Source organism: Chinchilla lanigera, unplaced genomic scaffold, assembly GCF_000276665.1.
Source record: "Chinchilla lanigera isolate Chin_1 unplaced genomic scaffold, ChiLan1.0 scaffold00016, whole genome shotgun sequence".
Taxonomy (NCBI): Eukaryota; Metazoa; Chordata; class Mammalia; order Rodentia; family Chinchillidae; genus Chinchilla; species Chinchilla lanigera.
Genome location: NW_004955417.1, coordinates 5,524,033 through 5,545,414, shown reverse-complemented (window position 1 = coordinate 5,545,414; position 21,382 = coordinate 5,524,033). Strand labels below are relative to the sequence as shown.

At 37.0% G+C, this 21,382-nt stretch overlaps 1 protein-coding gene across 1 annotated transcript in view; it reads left to right on the top strand.

The window, feature by feature from the left end:
* The first annotated feature begins 293 nt into the window (after positions 1-293).
* Mmp16 (matrix metallopeptidase 16 (membrane-inserted)) overlaps positions 294-21,382 on the top strand; it is a 246,788-nt gene continuing 225,699 nt past the window's right edge. Inside the window, exon 1 of the mRNA XM_005381755.2 lies at positions 294-448. Coding sequence (XP_005381812.1) covers positions 317-448 — 132 coding nt within the window. The 5' untranslated portion in view covers positions 294-316. The remainder of the gene's footprint in view (positions 449-21,382) is intronic.

Below are 21,382 nucleotides of genomic sequence, written 5' to 3'. Positions count from 1 at the left end.
CGCTCGGGCTGGAGGCGGCGGCGGCTGCGGCTGCGACTCGGCGCTGGGAGTCGGACCCGCGGGTGAACTTGGGCGCCGCGTTCCGGGGACGGAGCCCCGAGGATGGTGAGCGCGAGCCGCTGCTCCTGACACTGCCTCCGCCGCCGCTCGGGGGCTGCCGAGCTCGCCCGGGTCTCCCCCTGCCCGGCCGCGGGTGAACCTGCAGGCGCCGTGCCCAGCCGGAGGACTTTTTTTGAAAGGAAACGAGGGAGGGAGGGAGAGGGAAAGAGCGAGAGAACGAAGGGGAGCTCGTCCATCCGTTGAAGCACAGTTCACTATGATCTTACTCACATTCAGCACTGGAAGACGGTTGGATTTCGTGCATCATTCGGGGGTGTTTTTCTTGCAAACCTTGCTTTGGATTGTATGTGCTACAGTCTGCGGAACGGAGCAGTATTTCAATGTGGAGGTAAGAGTGCAAGGGCTTCCTTCCTCCCCGCCTGCCTGGGCTCTCCCTGATCCTTCCCTTCGCTCCTCGGATCCTGGCAGCTGTGTGCTGCGAGCCGCAGCACAGTTTCCCTTCCAGCCCCGGAAACCCTGGTTGAGGTTCCCCGTGCCTTAGGTGATGGATGCATGTGCGACCGAGAATCCGTTATCCCCAGCAGCACAAAGCACGATGCTGCGCGCCCGAAGGCACAGTCGCGGCCGGTCCACGCTTCTCGCCCGGGGAAAAGGCGAAGCCCTGCGTTTGGCAAACGTGTAGCATAGCGAGGCAGCTTGAGCTTAGGATGCATGGACCGCTCCTGAAAGGCAGAATTGATTGCCTGGCATCAGGAGCTGCCTTGGTATTGTTCCTGAAATCTTTCTCCCTGTGGTTGGTGCCTAACAAAGGAGGCGAAATCAAAGAATCTAGAGGCGAGCGTGGGGATACTTGATACGTTTAATAACATTACTTTGTGATGAAACACTCGAGTAGACAGTGTTTTTTCTCATGTAGACATAACTTAATACACGGTAACCAGATCTAGCTACTCTGAGGACATGAAATCCATCTAAGTGTCTTCTCTCCCCCTCCCCTGCCAAGTGAAAATAAACGTGGCCCCATGTAATAGTTCTGGGGTGTGTTTTGCATTTCATTTCACACTCTCATGACAAGACGGAGAGGGCTCGCAGTGGCATTTGTTTTACTGTGATAGCTTTGGGAACAGATAGCACAAAACGAAAGGGAACTTGAGGATAAGGACTTGTCAGACCTCTGCCAAAGTAAAGAGTTCCCGTCATGAACTCAGCTCTAAAGCTAGCCATGTGCCCCAAGTCAGTGGAAGTGGGAATACACCTGGGCTGTGGCACAAGTTTATTACACTAGTTTGGGACACAAAGACACAGGGTGTCCCTAAAATTCCCCTTTTGATAAAAAGATCTAATGTCTTCTGATTTCTCAAAGCAACGATGAAGTCTCTTAGGAATAATGTGACTTTTTCCTATATTGTTGATATGATAAAACTTCTTGTCATTTTGTTCAAAGTCTGTGTTTACACAATAGCAGGACCTGTTGCACAGTATTTGAACATGCTTCATGTAACCGATTTATATACAAAGTGTGCATAATAAAAGCCATGTGTGGAGGCACAGTCTGAATATAACTGTGTTTATATAAGCTGTTCTTCGGACTCCATATAATAAGTGGTGGCAGAGAAACAAAGTATTTGAGCAAGTAAGAACCATTGTCAAATGAGTGAAGTAAGTTTGCAGGTGTGAAGTAAGAATATACTACCTAAAAACCCCACTCTGAAAACAGAAACAGTTTTAAATGTCTTCAAAAAGACATTTTTGTCTTTCTCCACAAAAAGGGAAATGGAGAAGAGCTGGAAGTCCAGACTTTTTTGATGGCAAATTTGAACTTTTGGAATAACATGCCACAGATGGATTTTTGCACCTAACATTTAAGTCAAGAGATAATTTAATGTGGAAATGAAATAATTAGTTCAAAGGCTGCAGGAATGAAAATGGCAAGCTGTTATTTATAATGTTATAAGCAGAAGGGCCTCTTGCTTCAGACTGCCAGTGGTTGAGGAGAAGGTGGTGAACTGGGGCATGGGACTTTGTCACAAGTAAGTGCCAGGTCGTGTCTTGCTGACCATGGGGAGGGAAGCAGAGAGTGGGCTGATGGCTCCTGCTTTGGGGAAGTCTTTGATGTGTTCTCAGAGACTGGAATAACAGTGTTTTGACGATTCCTAGGTTTCTGTATGAGATTAAACATAAATTAGGCTGAATTTCTTTAGATTTGACTCCCTCAGTCAGCTCAGTTAAATATTGTGCAAAAGTTACAGTATCACTAGACACAATTTCATTTGGGACTCCAATGATCTCTGTCTTCAAGATCTATATGAAAACGTGGTTCACAGAGTGGAGGACTTATAACATTTTCAGAGTATTTCAGCTCTTCCGTTCTTGCTTACGGTGCACTGCAAAGGTGCAAGCACGACAGATAGAAGTCACGTGCCCTCTGAGACCTTGACGTGCTTACTTGATCCAAAGGGAATTTTCTAATTATTTATAGGAGGTTATATTTTATAGTTTGAATTATTCCCAAATAGATTTTTTAAGCTTTTGAGCACTTGCTTGGTTGCATTTATAAGCTTCTTTAAGTGTAACAACCTCTATTTTTATATGAGTAACATATAAAATCAAACTGCTAGTAAGTCAACATACTGTAGCGCATAGAATGACAGGATATTTTCTGACATGCATTTCTGCCTGGTTCACTTTCATTAGACATTTCTTTTTGGTAAGGAACACTAATGGGAAAAACATTCCATTACTTCCTCTCCAGAAGAGGCATTTACTTTGTGTTCCCTGTTCTTGGTTGCAGAACACACACACTGAGAATGCTTTATTTGATTGATTCTCAAGGACAATTTTAAAATAAACAGTAATGGTATCAATCATGCGTAAAGCTCATATGCTCATGATTTTTTTTTTAGTAAGCACATCAAGTTATTATGGTTGCAATAAAGCTTTAGAGAGATGGTGTTTATGTAGACACCTAAGATTATAATATTTTATTTGTTACTCAATTTAACAAATTTGTGGTATCCCTATACTTTTTATTCCTATAATTTAAGGTTTAAAAACCTGTATTTTTCCCCTGGAGTGCCTGTTGGGTACAAGTATGCCTATTAATTCTTCTCTGAATTCTAAGATGATAAACATTAGGAAATTTCTTATCAGAGTGGGAGAAAAATCTTGATAGGCTTATGAAAGCTTCTTAAAGAGAAAGAAGGTGTTGGGTTTTGTTTTTGTTTTTTAAAACAAAAAGGAATATCTCTTACAACAAGCCAGGGTTAGATATACCAGAGCAGTACTATGGAAGAAAGTCAATATATTTATGTGCCTACACTTTAAATGGAACATTCTCTAAATGTTAAATTTTTAGTGTTTGCTCAGCTAAAGTTTTTGCATATCATTAGACCCTTTTTGGGAGTGGACCTTTCAGTATGTAATAATTAGTGTAATGTAAAGCAGTTGCATTGCTAATACTAAGTCAAAAACCATTCTCATTGGGCATCAGATTGAATCAGAGGTTCTCATTGGTCTGAAGCATGTAAATTATTAACCAAGAATTTTGATTTAATCTCTACTAAAAATCACTTCAATCCTACAATATTATCTTATACTGGTGACTTTGATGATTCTGGGGTTCCTTTTTTGGTACACTAAAACATTTTTGTCATGATATTTGAGCTACAATGTAGTTCCTAGTAGTCATAACTCATTAACTTTGACAATTTGTGAAATTTTAGATGTCGGAGCAACATGTTCTGCACTGATTTTTAAACAGCATATATTTACACTAAGGAAAAAATTTAAAGATAGTTTAATGATACTACAAACCTGTAAAATTCTGAATGATGGATATATCAAAGCTTAAGAACATGATTATGCATTTCTGACAAAATAATCTCGATGAAGCAAAATTTTTTGTCATTTGCAGTTGATGAGGGAGATTCTAGATTACAAATGAATGGTTCATGAAAAGGTATTATGAATTATGAGTGTTACCATTTCCTAATTTTTTAAGAAATGTATTTAGGATTTATTCACCTTGTCAGGTTTGTCTAAATCTACCTGAGAGTCAAAGTTTGCTTGGGATGACTTTGTAGTTTATATAAACTTGGCAATAATTAGCCATGAAACATTGCACGTGCACACACACACATACACACACACACACACACAGAAATTACAGATTTTTAACTGTGCTATGTTCAGACACTTGTGTTTCTTATCACTTTGTTCTTTACTTACTTAAATAATGAAGACACATTATTTTATTAGCTCATGGAAGGATGGTTTCAGGCATACTTCTAGAGTCAGGGACTGTCCTGGCCACATAGCATGATTATCTGCTGTAGCACCTTATAACTGATCATAGTAGGACCTGTGTGACTAATTCATAAATGTTTTTAGCAGCTGCAAAATTACAGGCAAAATAAGAAGTCCCAAGTAAACTGGCCATTTAAAACGCCCATAGGCCAAAAGATGACAAGAATACTGGAAGGCTAGATAGTCTGTCTCAGGCTTCTCCAGCTTCTCTTGCATGTCCCTCTTGGGCTACGCCTTTCTCTGATCAGAGATGCTAAGATAGGTTTTGCCCAAATCTAGAGTTACTCAGGAAACCCTTGCAGTCATCGTGCCGGAGAATAGTGATGAAGCACACATACTCTGGAACTAAATGGACTGAGGTCTAATCCTATCCCTTTAGGTTGCAAGTTAATTAGTCTCTGTGAGCATCAGTTTACATATCTGTGAGATGGACACATTAACAGTACTGACCTTATCAGGTTATTTTGATGATGAAATGAATATATATATATATATATATATATATATATAATATGCACATATGCATGTATGTAATGTGTGCATCATATACACATATGCTATTCATGTAACTGGAACATGTCTTCACATAAAGACTCAATACTTTTTAGATGCCATTATTAATAAAAAATATTATTATGCAGATATACTTGGCATGATAACATTTAATTACATAAAAATCCATCAGGTTAGTATATACCAGCTGGATTAGAAATATTGTACTTAAATACCTTTTCCATTTTTAAAGAAATGGAATGTAATAAAATCAGTCAAGCTAACATCAGTACATTTTCTTCCTGTGGATTTTTCTTGGACAGTTCAGTTGTGGAATGTGATTTTCACATTTTGTCTTGTCGTCTGTTGCTATCATAGAATGTCAAGTTCAGCTCATACCTTCTAGTACAAGGCTACAGTCACTGAAATATGTTAATCGGTTCTGATACCATAGAAAATAATAGTTCTTTATGAGTCTGTGGACCCTTTTATTTTAATTGGCTCAATTCCAAATGGTCTTGTCCGTAGTAGATGGTAGGATTCAAAGTATAACTGAGGTCAACTGTATGTTACATTCCAAATTTAAGACATAAAGATTTCCTTTTATTTATAAAGAAGTAATGTGAATGGGCAGAAATACAACATTTTGTACAATGACAAAGTTTTTTCAAAGCTATGTGCATGTATCTTTGAGGATGGCATGGTAGCTAGCAATATGGTGTAATGGGGACTGGGACAGAAGTCAGTGGATGTAGACTTTCACTCTGGATTTTCACTAAGACAGTGTTCAGCTTGGACAAGAGCTTTCTTTAATGCCTTCATCTGAAAAAATGAATATTGAACTGAACTGTCACTAAAGCCATTTCCAAATTTGAAATGTTACAGTAGTTAGACTCCAAACCTTAGTTTCCATAGTTGGGGCAGGGAATGCACAGATTTACCCTCTAAATAAGGGGACAACTGAGATCACAAAGGTAGACAGTTTGCATTTTTTCCCTGAGATGAATGAATATCATGAGGAAATTCAGAATGTATAACTTACATCTAATATGTGTTCACCTCTGTAGTGACAAAGGGTGTTTCATTTTAGAAATAATCCTAGCTTTCTATCGAGTAGTAAAAACTCTTGCAGCAAACGATATGTAACTTTAAATTCAATTTTTGGCCAAGGTAACAAACTTTAAAATTTTAATGTTAAAAACGTGGCTTAATGTTATTTTGAAAAATATGTATCTTCTATCAGTGGTACCTCCGTCAATAAAAAAATAAATTGGAATACATCCAAAATCTAAGTTTCAGCTTAGTGGTTGTTTTTTTTTTTTTTTTAAATGAGGGAAAGGGTGTCTCAAAATTCAAATTTATCTATCTATCTATCTATCTTTCCATTCAAATATAGGTATATTTTGTAATGAAATACTGTATACTCCATTTATTTATTCTGTAAAATAATTTTGGTGCAGTTTCTCTGAGGAATATTTTTGTTCCGCATATTTGATGTCGAATGTGAAAAATTTGATTTCATTTATTTTATAAAATATGCAGCTCATGTGAACAATAAAAAATTCCATACTAGAAAGGATAAGTACTAAATAATATTACACCTTAACCCAAGTTTCTTTTGCCATCTTTTTCCTTGGAAATTTATTCATAGTTTTTGTAGTTATTCATGAAACCATATGGAATTGTTGCTTCTTCTTATTTAGTAAACTCTAAATGGATATTCTTTCTGCGAGTGTTTTGGCACAATTACTTGACATTGTGAATCTTTGCGTTTGACTTAGGGGAATATCCTGATGAGCTGTGTAGCAGAAGTTTAGTTGAAAAAATTAACATTCTTCCCTGTTGCCCTTAACCTCTGATTGAATATGACCTCTAGGTGTAGTATATAAAAAGAGGCTAGAGGGAGCTGTTGAGCTGTTTATTAGGACTCCAATGGCTTTCAAGAACTTGGTTTAAAATCAAGGATGCTTGTTGCTATCAGATGTCTTGAAATGAGTCACAGCCAATCAGAGATTTGTGGAGAAATCAGTGAACACATAGTTCATGATTTCAGATGTAAACTGGGTGCACTAAAGGCACTTGTCACCAGTGATTACATACTTGATGAACTAAGAAGGAAATTAGCATTTATTGGGGGTGTGGGTTCTGTGCTTGACGGTATGACAAAGAGTATTGTAATGCAGAGTACTTTATATTTCTCTTGTGTTTAGGTATACAATGTGTTGGAAATTACACATCGTAGTGACTGCAGTGGATTGGGTGTTCTCATTTAAAGTAAAATGACTAGAAAAATAACAATCATCTTACAGATTAGAGGTGGGGAAATTTTAACTTGATAATGCCTTCTGGACAATGTGTAGCAAAAACCCATTTTTAAAAGCTTATGAAACTCAGTTATTTTTTCTTACTCACTAAGATATTATTGAATGACTACTTTCCAAAGAAAGCGGGTTTTAAAATACAGTATTCACCTATTTGTCTTAAAAATAAGGCAGTACAGTATCTATAAAAGTGTAAAGTGTAATTTTTGTAATGGGAGCCTCAGAATTTTCTAAAGTTGAACAGATTATTGTATCTCATGTATGATTATCATACAGTGATGGAAGAAGGATAGAAAGGCTATTTGCTATAGATTAGGGAATACCAGCTTTTAGTTAAGATGTTATTTCTTACAAGTGTCATTCAAATTTAAAACTTTTTTGGAATCTGGTCAGTTAAGTGAGGTATGGATAAATGAAATATAAGCAGTATCCCCATAGACAGATGTTCTTAGGAGAGACCGTCGTTAGAGTGATGTATTCTAATGATCAATCAAACCCAAATAAACCACTCACTGAGATGGAGCTTCCTAGTATTTGTTTAGCCACACTGAAGTGAAGGTGGAATGAACCATCTGTTTCAGGGGAAGCTGGATACTCTTATGAAATTTATTTCACATCCCGAAATTGCATGCACCTGGTGTGACCTTAGTGAAGGACAGGAATGTGCTGCCGCATGGGGCTGACTCAGTAGGACTCCAAGAAATGTCAGTGGAAGCATTTTCCCATGGGAACAGCTGAATTCCTACCATGTGCTAATGGTTCCCTCTAGTTTCCAGTGATCAGATATTTGTGACTGGTTTGGGTTTTTGACATCTACTCATTCCTTCCTTCCTCACTTTAAACAAGTGCCAGACTTACTTTTCAGGGTCCGACTTGTTTCTTCTACTTGGACTCTTGAGAGACTTTACAGTTAGGTATTGTGGAGAATCCCAGGCTTAGAAGACGATGCAGTAGAGCAGGTTTAAGTAGTCTGCAGAACAAGCATATAGTGTATACTCAATGGTTTGTAGGAAATTGAGAACAAACTTACAAAAAGTCAAGAGCACTGCCAGTTATGGATAACATCTTTTTTTGGAGGCTTGAGTGTTTCTAATATTCCAGCAATTTCACTCATATAACTTACTGTTTGTAGGATGTATTCAACAAAGTTGTTTGCAGTATGGGAGGTTCAAGAAGATTACTTGAGTAGGCTGTGCCCTGGTTTGATGATTTATGTAACAGATATGTCCTCTTTGTTGCTTGTGTGTAGCACAGGTTTTGTAATGACAACACGGAGACCACACCAAGCAGTCCCTTTGTAAGTATAAACAGACAGCAGTGTCAATTCCTGCAGTCCCTCTGGTGACCAAGAGCGTAGAAACAACACGTAGTGCAATCTGACCTTACATTGTAATCAGAGGAGCATCCAGGTAACCAGGAAAATACAAATACCAGAAATTATCTGTATGCCTTATATGGTATTGAAAACAATGTTATTTAAAAATTGGTGAACACTTGCTATTCGACTCAGTAGTGTTCTAAATGTCTCACATATATTATGAACATGTTTAATTCTCACTGTAATCTTGTGAGTTTGTACCACGAGGTGTGCAGGTGAAGAGACTTGCCGTGGCCACGCTGCTATGATGTGTCAGCATGGCATACTGTCTGGTCAAAGCAGGCTGAATACGGATCCCAGGCCCCTAATCAAGTCAGTATAGGTGAGAAATCACTTTGTGAGTGTCAGTGAGGACAGTATGGTCCATTTCCACTACTGACATCTTTTGTATTCTACACTGAAAAGAAATAATTACTAAACGTATTGAAAATTATGGATCTAGCCAAAGTAAAGATTCTTAATTCTAGAGTAACTCTAAATAGGTCCTTGTTAATTTGATTGGTTAATTCAAGATTGCTTATGTGGTGGTCATTGCAGTTTTACTGTTGAAAACCTTTTATGCTTTTTTAATCAATGGATTGTTATAATTTATGTTTGATATAATCTGAAGTTATATAAATCTTAGATCAGCTGTATTATCGTCTTCCTCAGCTACTTGTCGTAATGCAACTTACAATTGAAAGTGATTTTCAAAAGATTAAGGTACATTTGATTAGTTTCTAAAACTAAAGTTATAAAACATGTAATGCAAACAGTTAATGCCTAATGTTTTCTTCTCCTTGACCAATTTTGCATGCTTATATCTGGTAATCTGAACAACTAATTTGAAGACAGCAATATGCACTATAACAGGTGAATTCCTACCATGTTGTCTAGTGAATCTCTGTATCATTTCTAGTGGTGTTTTTGTTTTTATTTTTTATCCTCTTTATTGGTTTGATCAGTCTTGCATTTTCACATCTGGTAATCTGAGCAACTTCGCTGAAGATGACAATAGGTAATATAATAATAGCCATTGTTAATTCCTATCATTTTGTTCTAAAACCCTGCATCACTTGTATTGCTTTTGCTTTGTTTTGTTTTTGTCTATGCTGTTGGTATTTTGCCATTGTTCTTTTTTATTATTCTCTTTAAAAAAAAAAAACATGTAATGGGAAAGAGCTGTCAGAATATTAGTGGTCCAGTGCCCTGCTGGGGAGGATGTGTACATCTGTGACGATGGACTGGCATGTTTCATAAGTTCTAGCATTTACTGTTTTTATGTTTTGCATTGTTTAGGTAAAAGCTACAAGGAAAATACAGATTTTTCATTTTAAAATAATTCTTTATTTGTATTATGAAGGGACTTTTCTCACAAAGAAATCTGGAGCCTTAAATAATTACCAAGTATCTTCTCACATTTTGGCCATGTACCTCATAACTGGTATTGCCTTAGTTATGGACAGACAGGGGACTCCGATTTGGTGGTTGACCAGTGTGTATAAAAAATAATCTTCAGACCTTAAGACTGCTGCTATGTGTTGCTTTCTGGATTCATAGTTTATTCATTAATCTTTCAAAAGAGGATGGTTTCTAAACCAACTCACAAAGGTAAGATCTATCTGATTTTAGCACATTTCTCAGCTTTGCATATTTAGCCAGCTACAGCCTCACTTCCTCCCTAGGCAGTGTACCATTATGTGTGTGAGAGCTTCGCAAACCATGCTCACACGTTTCAGCCAGGTCACAGGCTTGTGCATTTGAGTGAGCGCTGTTTGACTTCATAGCCCAATTTAATCACATGTGGAATAAAGATAATAATCCCCAATTCAAGAGTTGTTGTAAGATTAAAGAGTTAAGAGATATTAGACAATGATGAAGTAACAGCCTCCTGATCTGTAGCCTCGCTCTGAAATTACAAAAATATGGACAAAAATATATGAAAGAGCGATCTTCCAGTTACTAGATACTGTGTACAGAATGAGTCAGCTTTCAGATACAGCAAGCAAATGAGCTGGTTCTCTTCTGTGACTGTCTCAATTGACAATCATTGTACCCAGAAGGTAGAACCCAGGCTTAACCAGTCCAATTCTGAGTAGAAGATTGAGCTCAGATTTTGGAGAGATCAAGGTGGTGAGGGTTCACATCTCAGAACACTAGAGAGAACTGTAAAGAGAGAAAATGAGAGATCCGCAGACGGTTCCCCCTCAAAACTCTGTCTGTGCCTTGCAGTGAGCACTGTATTTATGGGGTCTGGAAGGAATCAGCCAAAAGATGAGGGGAACATGGCTTTCACTTCAGACGGCTCCCTTGATTTTTGACAACCCTTAGACTATAACTGCTTGGTAGATCCTTTTTGCATATCTCTGTCTTCCCGAGAAACCACTTCGAAGATACCACCATGTATTACAGCAGTCATTGATATTTTCCTACTAATCTATCCATAACTCTGCAATGTTTGTATTGTTGGTATCTTATTTCATAAATAGATGCATGTTTATTATTATGTGTTTCCTATAACAACCATTGAGAATAGTTAATGATTATTTAGTAGGTCACTCATGTATAGTTCTATTTATTTTCTTTAGAAGGCACTTTGAAGATACCTAAGCATACTACAACAACTATTGATAATCTCCTACCTCTACTGTCTGTAACTCACTATTATTTCTCTGTTTGTTTTCCTTAGAAACTATCTTACAGATAACAATATATAAAACAATAACCATTGATAATTTCCTACCACTTTGTCTGTAATTTGGTAAGCCCCCCCTATTATTATGTTATCCTTCTTTTACTCTTTAAAATAAAAAAATAAAAAAAGATGAGGGGATAATGCCTGTTGCTCAACCATGGGATGGCAGTAGTGCCTGCTACCCCACTCTCTAGCCAAACTGGAAAATCTGGTATTGTACGGGACATCAAGTAGGGTACTCAAAAGCATCTTGTCTCAGTAATGAGAAATAATTAGCCCTGAACTGAATATTGTTATGGTTGTGCTTAGCAAATCTTAAAAGGCAGATCTGAAAGGATCAGATTGTTTCTAAGTGATTTGACTCCTTTCCACAGCAAAGCTCAGAAATAGTTTTTGGAATAGCAGTATATCCAACACCTAACAAGGTAAAATTTGTAAGTGTGTGGCATCCAGTAAAAAATACCAAGCATCATAAAAAAGCAGCAAGATAATGCTACCATAATGGAGAGAAAATTCAATATACTAACTCTGATCCAAAAAGGGCATAGATGTTAGAATTAACAAATAAAAATGTTAAAGCAGTTATTCTTTATGTCAAACTGTATTCTTTATGTCCAAAAGCTGACACATAAAAACTGTGTTTAAAAGATTCCAGATTGAACTTCTAGACATCAGAACTATAATGTGTGGGATTAAGAAACTAACCCTAAAGTTAATAGGAGATTAGACACTGAAGGAGAAAATAGTGAACTTGGGGTCATAGCAATAGATGCAGTCCATAGTGAAGCACAGAAAACAAAAATCTAAAAATGAACAAAATTTCATGTGATAACTGTGCTGACCAAAGACAGATAAAGTTTGAGTTCCCAAGGTGAGAGGAGACAGAAAGAGTAATGCTTTTCCTGATCTGGTAGAAATCATATAAGCTCATGAATCCAAGAAGCTCATTGAATGCTTGGATAGCTAAACCAATGGGAAAAAAAAAAATAATCATATTGGTCAAATCAATGCTAAAAAGAAAAATCTTAAGAACAGATATTTGACTGGTATGTGTCTATAATCAGAGCATTCTGGGAGGCTGAGGCAGGAGAATCATAAATTTGAATCCAGCCTATTCAACTTAGGGTTTTAGCATAAACCTGTCTCAAGTGAAAAATAAAAAAGGGTTGGAGATGCAGCTCAGTGAAGGGTTTGGGTTCAGTTTTCAGGACTGAGATACAGAGACAGAATGAGGTGGGTGGGAAAGAGAGAGAGACAGAGAGAGAGAGAGAGGGAGAGAGGGAGAGAAGAGAGAGAGATTTATATGGAGGAGAAAAAAATGAAATATTTGTATAAGGTATAACATCTGAAAAATATTGTAAAAGGAAAAAAAACTGGCATCTTAGGATTGTCAGTAACAATATCTTTCAAATATTAATAAGTACTAAGGCAAAACAAAGAACTTTTTGGACATGAAACCTGAACTGTTTAGCACACTAGCGCCGCATGAAGTGTGAAAAGCAGTCCAGAACCTGGAGAGAGCCCAAGTGCCCATCAACATAGGCGTGGATGACGAACTCTGATACATCCAGCAATGGGACACTACTTAGGAATAAAAAGGAAGAATCCCTTGATACACAGTAAAGCCACAACACATCCCAAAATAGTTAAGCTAAGAGAACAAGGCCAGACAAAAAAGCACCTCCTGTCCAATTCCATTTACATGAAGTTGTAGAAAAAGACAGTAGAGCAAAACTAACTTTCATAGGCACCTTGCTGGATCGTCATACTGTTTCACATAACGTTTTTGTAGATTCTCTTTGAGAGTATGTAATATGGTCATAGTGAATATAATTTTGTTGCCTGCATTTTTCTCTAATTCATTCTTTTAGGAAATTGCATTTTCTGTTTTTTTCCAGAGCAGGACTAAGTAATTATTGTCGTACTAGACTTAATTGTCTTTATTTTGATGTTGAGGAAAATGAAAACTCTTTTGTTTTCAATTGTCAATCATTAACCTTATGAAGAATTAAAATCCTGGTCATTTTATCCAGGGTAATTAATTTTAGAATCTTTGCATACTGCCTTTAAATTAAAATAGATAGTGAGGGAGTGGGATTGTAGCTCACTGGTAGACTTCTTGTTATGCATGCATAACACCCTAGGTTCAATTCTCAGCAGAAGAAAAAGGGGGGGGGGGAGAAAATTAACAGTCAGCAAATAGCATGACCAGGATCACAAGAAATTGAAATTTAGTATTATGTCATCTATTTTCACTTCTTTCTTGATTTTGTTTTTTTGTTTTTTTTTTTTTAATTTTATCATTTCCTTATAATTTTCCAGAAAAAGAGGAACCTGTTGTCTTGAATGAAATAACTTGTTGTTTTGAATGAAAGAACTCAGTGATGGCTACATTAATTTTTTAAGGTAATTTGTACATTTTATTCAGGACTTTTGTTCAAGACTTAGCCTCATGGAACAAAAAGCCAATCTGAACTCCCGCGAGCAGTAGAGGAAGTTGAATGGAAAACACTAATGCAGTGCAGACTAGTGAGAAGGCGGGTCAGAGAAGCCACAAGCCGCCTTGGCCTGTACCTCATCCCTGAGAGTCTTGCTCTCCCTGGGCCTCATCTCTGCTTCTCCTTGGTGACTGACTTCACTCCCTTGCTGCTCTCTGTCTTTCTCTGTGTGGTGTGAGTTTCCCTGCAAAGGCCTATGTTTTCTCTTCCTCTCCTACCTGGAAGAAAATAACTTCTCTCAACCCACATGCATTTATTTTCAAATATACATCAAAAACATTTTCAGAAAGTTTGTGATCACTCCTTCCTGGGTCACCGTTTATTCCTGTACCTTGTGGTAGTTTATGGGGACCCTGAAAGGCAGGTCCTGCTGTAGTCAGATGGTGGGGAGAAGGGATGTGTGGCTTCCTCAAATTGAGAATGTATTTTAAACAGAACTTCAACAATAAATACATAGCAGATAAGTTGATTCATTCTTGTCATTTTCTTTCTCCTTTTACCTTTTTATCTGCTTCTGCCTCCCTCGTCAGCATTTCCAACTAGCCCACGCATGTGTCCCACATTGCTCCGACCATTTTCTTTAAGGCTTTTCTCTTCCCTGTCCTCTTCCCTTCAGTCTCCGAACAGGGAAGGATGAGGGTGTGCTTTGTGCTTTCACTTTGTTACCTGTTTGGAGACAGTTAGCACGAGCACAGGCGTAAAGTGTCATTGCCAAAAGAGGAAGCAAGGACATCCTTTTGGTGCACAGATTATGTAACAAAGGACAGAAATCAGGCCAAGAGGAGCAGAGCTCTCAACTAGTGTGACTGAGACCCAAGAGGTTTATGGTTGGGGTTAAACAATAATTTTTTAGGGTTTAAACTAAACATTTTCCTCAAGATATTAAATTAACTAACTTCTCTCACTGGCTATTATTTGATGATGTGGCAGCAAAATGCTGAGAAGTTGCTTTTTGCCTTCCTAGTTATTTTCCACATTAAGACCTTAAATATAACGAAGAACTTTCTTTCTTAATGAGGAATATAACCTGGTTATGGACATGGCTTACTTTTGGCTTCGTAAAAAGTCCATGATTAAAACCAGAAGAGAAAATGGGACTTCAGCCTCCAATATTCTTTTGAAGAGTTGTTTGAGCTAGATTGAAAAAACAAGAAAAATAAACAATGAAACAAAGGAAAACAGAAACCCCCTGTCATTTTGCTTGTTATGTCAATGGTCCAATCTTAGAAATTACCATTGTGATATGTTACTGATAAATGTGATTTTATCATCATTTGTATTCTCACCACTGTTGACAGAAATACCTTGTGAAGCAGTAAAGTTTTTGCCATTTGAATATTGATGTGTGAATTTATTACTGCCTTTCTCGAAAACCAGTTTTAATGGAGCAAAAAGAGTGGATGTTAGGAAATCATCTATTGTCTTTTGAATTCAAACTCTGACAAATTCAGTTTGCCTCAAGTAATTTTGTTGGATTTTGCTTTCTCAGTAGCAAAGATAGGCATGTGGTATCAAAGATTCAGTCATCTCAGTTTAGGTACTATTAAATAACAGCATCTATGTTTTATCTCTGTTTCAGTCTATATGTAACATTGCAACTACACAGATTTCTAACTATATACATAATGTCATATCTATGCGTATATCTGTATGCTCATAAAGGCAAGATAGAACACAGCATATGTATGTACGCATATATTGAAGGAGAGCTTTCTAAAATAAATCAGCCTTTTCTTTTTTACACGTCTTAGGCGTTTTACCTTATTTTTAAATTTCATAGCAAGTAAGTTAAAGGGATATTAAAAAGAAATAACTGTTTTCTTGCTTCTAGGAAAGAGTAAAGCAGATCAGACTCTTAAGTTCCAGAGGTCCTTTGTTTTCAGGTTTTACATGTAAGACTTATTGCAGTTATAAAACAAAGAATAGTGGAGAGGAGGAAGTGAGGAGGAGGATGTGGAGGCAACAGGCTGGGAAAGGACTTTCCTCTCTGCATGTTATCCCTAGGAGAACTAGCATTGCTACAAAGAGTATTTGTCCTTCACTCTAGAATTATTGGATAAAGTCTTAGGAGTGGTAATGCTAGTCATTTGTGAAGGTAGGTTTAAAATGAAGGTAGAGAAATTATTCACTAAATTTTAGTGCAATAATATCAAGCAATAATAAAGATTTAAGTGATACTTCTTTTTTTTATTCTTTGAACTTTCTGTCTCTCTCCACCTCTAGACATCTGCATAGAAAATTGTAAGCTTTGTGATTCCCCTTTTTATCTTTTTCATGTCTTTGCCTTGAGGTCATTTTTAAGCTTGTGACCAATGATATTCTACTATCTGGTGGAACTGTTACTCCAGTTTTATCCCCAGCCTTTCCTCAGTGTCAGGGGAGTCTCAGAATTATTGCTTTCTCTCCCTGCTGTCTCTGTGCTTTTTCTGTGCTCTTTCCTCCTCTCTCTCTCTCTCTCTCTCTCTGTGTCTGTCTTTCTCTCTCTTTCCTTTTCTCTCTCTAACACCAAGTGCTTCATGAATGAATATATTATTTAGGCTTAATAATTATTGAATAAATGTTGGATAATGTTTTAATATAGAAGGTTTAAATTTTAAAATTTAGGAGTAGAATACAATAGGCTTCTCACTACAGTTTTCCCTGGACAATAGGGTAGAATGTGTTTTTATATTTCTGTGTACAAATATGGCCCTTAATTCTAAAAAGATATTGGCTATTTTTTCCCAGAGATTTAACCTGAATGTGGTCTACATTTCTTTCTCCTTTTTAATGTGAGTGTATCTTGGCATTTTCACATATGGTAGACCTTTATATTTAATTTAGTAAAAAACAGATAAAAGCATAAGTAATATAAATACACATACTAGTTTCTATGTAGCATCTGGGGCACAGAAGGTAAGTGTAAATGGCTTTATGTGTTGTTAGTTTGGAAAGATATGAGAGATGTGGAATTAGTATAGGAAATAAGTGAACATACTTCCATGTTCTGACATTTGTAATACAAGCTATCATTTATGGACTCCTTTATAGCTCATTTAGAGGAGATTGAAGAGGAATAGCTTTGTGGATAAGGACAGTGATGTGTTTTCTAAGATGCAGTTTACTACATTTCTTTTTCTAGTATTATAAATCACTTCAAATCAACTCATTTGATGAAGTCACGACAGCCCAGGTTCTTAAGTGGTAGAAGGCTTTGGTAAATTTCTGATAATTTCAAAGGAGGCAGACAGGATGATCTACTTTATGTTCTGTATGATAAGTATCTGCGTGGTAGTGTTTCCTTTAGGCATATTCTTTGGGGGTAAAGAGGAAATAGATGATAGAAAATGGGCTTTCAGCATCTGTGTGATTATTTTCTTTTTGTGGGCTTTAGATAGAAAATCAAGAGATGTGTTAGCTTTAATTAAAGAATTTGGAATTTTGTGTATTTTCACTTTTTATATTTTATTTAAGAACCATATTGATAACAATGGATGAATGAATTGTGAAGAAAAGGCTTACACATGCACTTTTCAAAAAGAAGGGATCAGACATTGAAAAATGAAATGATCTGATTGTAATATACATTCTTCACATTGGGAGGATGAATGTGTAGTTTTACACGTTCAGCGCTGCTTATAAATATGTCTGAGGATGTAGTTTGAGAGTTTAGATTATGGAGACTGAGCTCTGCAGTGAGCAAGCTCAGCTTTATTCCTCTGCTCATTGCAACTTTGTGCTATGGAAGGTTTCTCTGTCTTACTTGCACTCCCTCCTTACCATGTGATCTTAAGAAACTGAAAAGGGATATTTGGAGATTTGTGCTAAACAAGTTACAAGAAATACAAAGGTCACAATGACCAAGACAGTTTTCAGTAGTTTTTCTATAATTAGAGTACTTAGCAGCTCAGTTTAAAATTGAGTAAAATCGTGTTTTGAAGTTCAACTTGGTTCCTCAGGTATATACTTATTGTAACATGTGTATGTGAAGTAAGAAATCATGAGAGAGCAATCCAGATAGCGCTCATTATAGAGGTAATCACAGTATAAGTGGCACTGAATTGAAGAATTGTATTAGTATTTAATCGTCTTGTTCACCAGTACCTGCGGTCATTTTTGCTCTGTGCTGCAGAGCTATGGGTCACAAAGTGTGAAGAAGAACCCTCTAAGGAAGGGTGTCTAAGGTGATAATCCTGAGTGTCTATTCCAGGAGGTCTGGCATACAACTCCAGAATCCACATTTTGAAAGTTGTCTTCCTTCCTGCTGTGTGATTTTACTGCTGTTGTGACACTGATCCTGCTTTGGGAAGCCCAGTTACAGAATTTCCTCAAGGATTGTTATCTGTACAATTGCATGTGTTTTCTATTTCTTTCTCTAAATTGAATTCAGGTTTATTGGACTGTAATTCTCTGGTTCATCTCTTGTTCTACACGTAAATTTGGCAATTACAAGCAGTACATTTTCTACCTCCCAGCCTGTCCTCTGATATATAGATAGTTCTGCCTTCTTCTAATATTCCTGACATGCAGCATTTGCAGGGCAGAGTTGAGGGAGAACAGTTATACAGCTCTTAGGCACTTTAGGTGAATGTACTCAGCAGGGTCGCGCAACACTCTGACTTCTGTTTTCCTAATGCTGATCTTTCTTCACTTCCTCACCTTCTTTCTTTACTCTAAATAACTTAAACAGGCACAGATCTAACTTTAGCCATATTTAGAATTTTTCACCCATCATTTTCTTTTTTTTTTTCTGTAGCCTTTCAAGCAAGCCTAAATCTTTGCTTTGTATACAGGGGAGCCTGCTGGTTTCGTGTGTGTGTGTGTGTGTGTGTGTGTGTGTGTGTGTGTGTGTGTGTACGGTAGAATTCTTAACGGTTAGTTGCAGTAAATTTCATTTCTTCAGTTGTAATCTTCACATGCTCACCTACTTTGATTTGAAAAGTAGAAGGTATTTATTGATAACTTTGCAAATATGCCAAGTACTGAGCTGTTATGTATATTACTTTATGCTATCTTCAACTCTCAAGTATGTAAGATATTCCATGTTGGGTATCTCCTAGCTAAAATGCTTGGAACCAACAGTGCTTCGCATTCTGTAGTTATACAAATTTTATTGCACAGATCTTACTGTTTAGCATTCCTAACCTGCAGATCTGAAATCAGAAATGCTCCAAACTCCAAAATTTCTATGCATGGACATCAAGTATTGGATTTCAGAGCCTTTTGGTTTTAAGATTTTCACATGAGGATGCTTGCCCTGTATCATAATGCTCATTTCACCTTTGAGGAAACTAGCCACAGAGAATTTGAGAAACTCGCTTAACTATAATTTTGCAAACTATAGTAAATGTGAACCCTGGGAACCAGTTCCAGAGAGTGTAGCTCCAGCACGTGCTTCTGCAGCCACTGCGCAGTACTTCAAATCTCTAAGCTCAGGTGGAGTTTGGCTCCCATCTTTACTCTGTCAAGACCCTAACTGGCACCACGGAAGTCAGTAGGAAGGAACCGCTGTCATTTCCTTTTCCCTAGTGGCAAGTCCTGAAACATGCTGATTCATCCTGAACTTTGATGTGGGCCGTTTGCAGAGAGGTCATGTCTATAGTTGATCAGAATGGCTTTTACAGTTTTCTTCTTTTCAGTGCCCTTGAGGGACTGTTTCCAGTTTCCGAGACCTTAGTTATTAGACAGAAGTTGCTTGAGTTTAGGGGGATAACTTCGTGGGGCTTCTCCTCCAACTTCTGACACTTCTTCCTTAGAGCTTTCTTTCCTCCATTAGTAGCAGCCAATGGAGGAAGCAGTTCTCATGTCCACCGCATTTCCTTAAACAGACTTCCTTAAACAGACTCTTTGTAACTGCTGTCAGACCTGCGTATAAACATGAGACTTCAGGAGCATATATTCAGCTTTATGGGAGTGAATCCTTTGCAGGAAATCACATCTTAGCCATTCCAATGAAAATACAACTATAAAGGAGTAACATATTAAAACTCCATGTTTAAATAACACATACATTTTTTATTTATAATAAATGTCCTGGAGGTTTATTTTGAATTTAAAATCATAATTTTATTGTCCGTTATCATAGACATAAAGTTATTCTGACGTTGATCTATTTTTAAAGAAAGATAGGACCAATTGTTTATTTAGGAGTAGAGACTGTGGTTGAAACAACTATTTTAAATTGTTATTCACCTTATCAGAGATATCTTTTAGAATTCTTGAAGATAGATAGCATCATGTTTTTCACCTTTATATTGCAGTGTAGTGACTGCCAATTAGTAGAAGCTAAACAAAGGTTGCTGAATGAATGGATGGATGGATGGATGGATGAATGATGAAGACTGGAAATCTGAGGTAGCAAAAATACTGCATTATGAACTAAGGGTCATGTATTTTATTCAGACTAGCTGCATTCATAATTAGGAATAATATATAATTAGGATATATAATTATGAATTTTAATTAATGTATTTAAGCAGTATATTATAGTTAAGATTTTATTAGACATTGTTTGCTCTCATGTACCTATTATGCTGTTTCATGTCTTGTTAGAAAAAATGGTATGCAGGGTTCAGGGAAATATTGTGCATATAAAAATATACCCTGGAAATGGGATGTATTACCATCTGTGCTTCACTTATAATCTCCAAAGAAATTACTACACAATTTCCAGAATTACCTTACCTCTTAAAGCAACATGTGTTTTATGAAAACAGATTAAGAATTGGAAAGCATTTTTGCATTCTTTTCAGAAACCATGTTTATTTGATGTCTGCAGGAATACTAAGAAAAAAGGCATTTGAAAATACCGTTCTTTGATAGACTTAAGTCTTTTGAAAAACTGAGATCATCTCTCAAACAATACTTAAATTGCTCTTTTAAAATGTCTGATATATTCTCTGTTGTGTAAAATTCCCTCTTAAAAAGCCTATGAATGTAGTTTATTGCGCTATATCAACCTATAGGCTTTTACCTTTCCATTTTATCTTTTTCAATTTACCAAACTGTATTGCTGCTAATTATAGAAGTTTCTATTTGAAAATGTTTGACTTTGCTCAGTTGTTCATTTCTTTCCAGAGTGTTTGGAGAACGTGCACTCTGGGTTCTAAGGGTAGGCAATGAATTACTTCTTATTAATGGGAAATTAGACTTGCTGAGGAGCAAACCTTCTACAAGGAAGAGGAGAAAATGCATTTAAAACCAGGAGGACAGAAGCAGTCTGTGCTGGTAATAATCGCTAATGTCATCTGTGAGTTAGCGTGAGGCTTGATTTCATCTTCTGTCTGCTGCATCCCAAAGTATACACTGCGCTTTGTAGGGAATGCTTGCAGCACTATCCCCTTAAAAATAAGAGCTAAGACTCGGTGGGTGTTTCCTTGCTGCAGTGAAATCCTAGGATCTACAAAGAGAAACACAGATTAGTACCTATGTGTAGCATGCGCACACGCAGAGGTTCGCTCTCCATTCCTGCAGCCTGATGGTATGAATATCAGTTCCAGACATCGATATTTAGGGACCTGAAACTCGTAGTTTGCGCATGCCCACAACTTCCTGACAGATGTTACTGTAAGGTTTTCTTAGTTAATGGAATGTTGGGATTTATAAAACTTCTTTGGAATTTAACAATGCAGATATCCTCGTACACCAAGTTTCAGTTTTGTGCTTCCCGATTGAC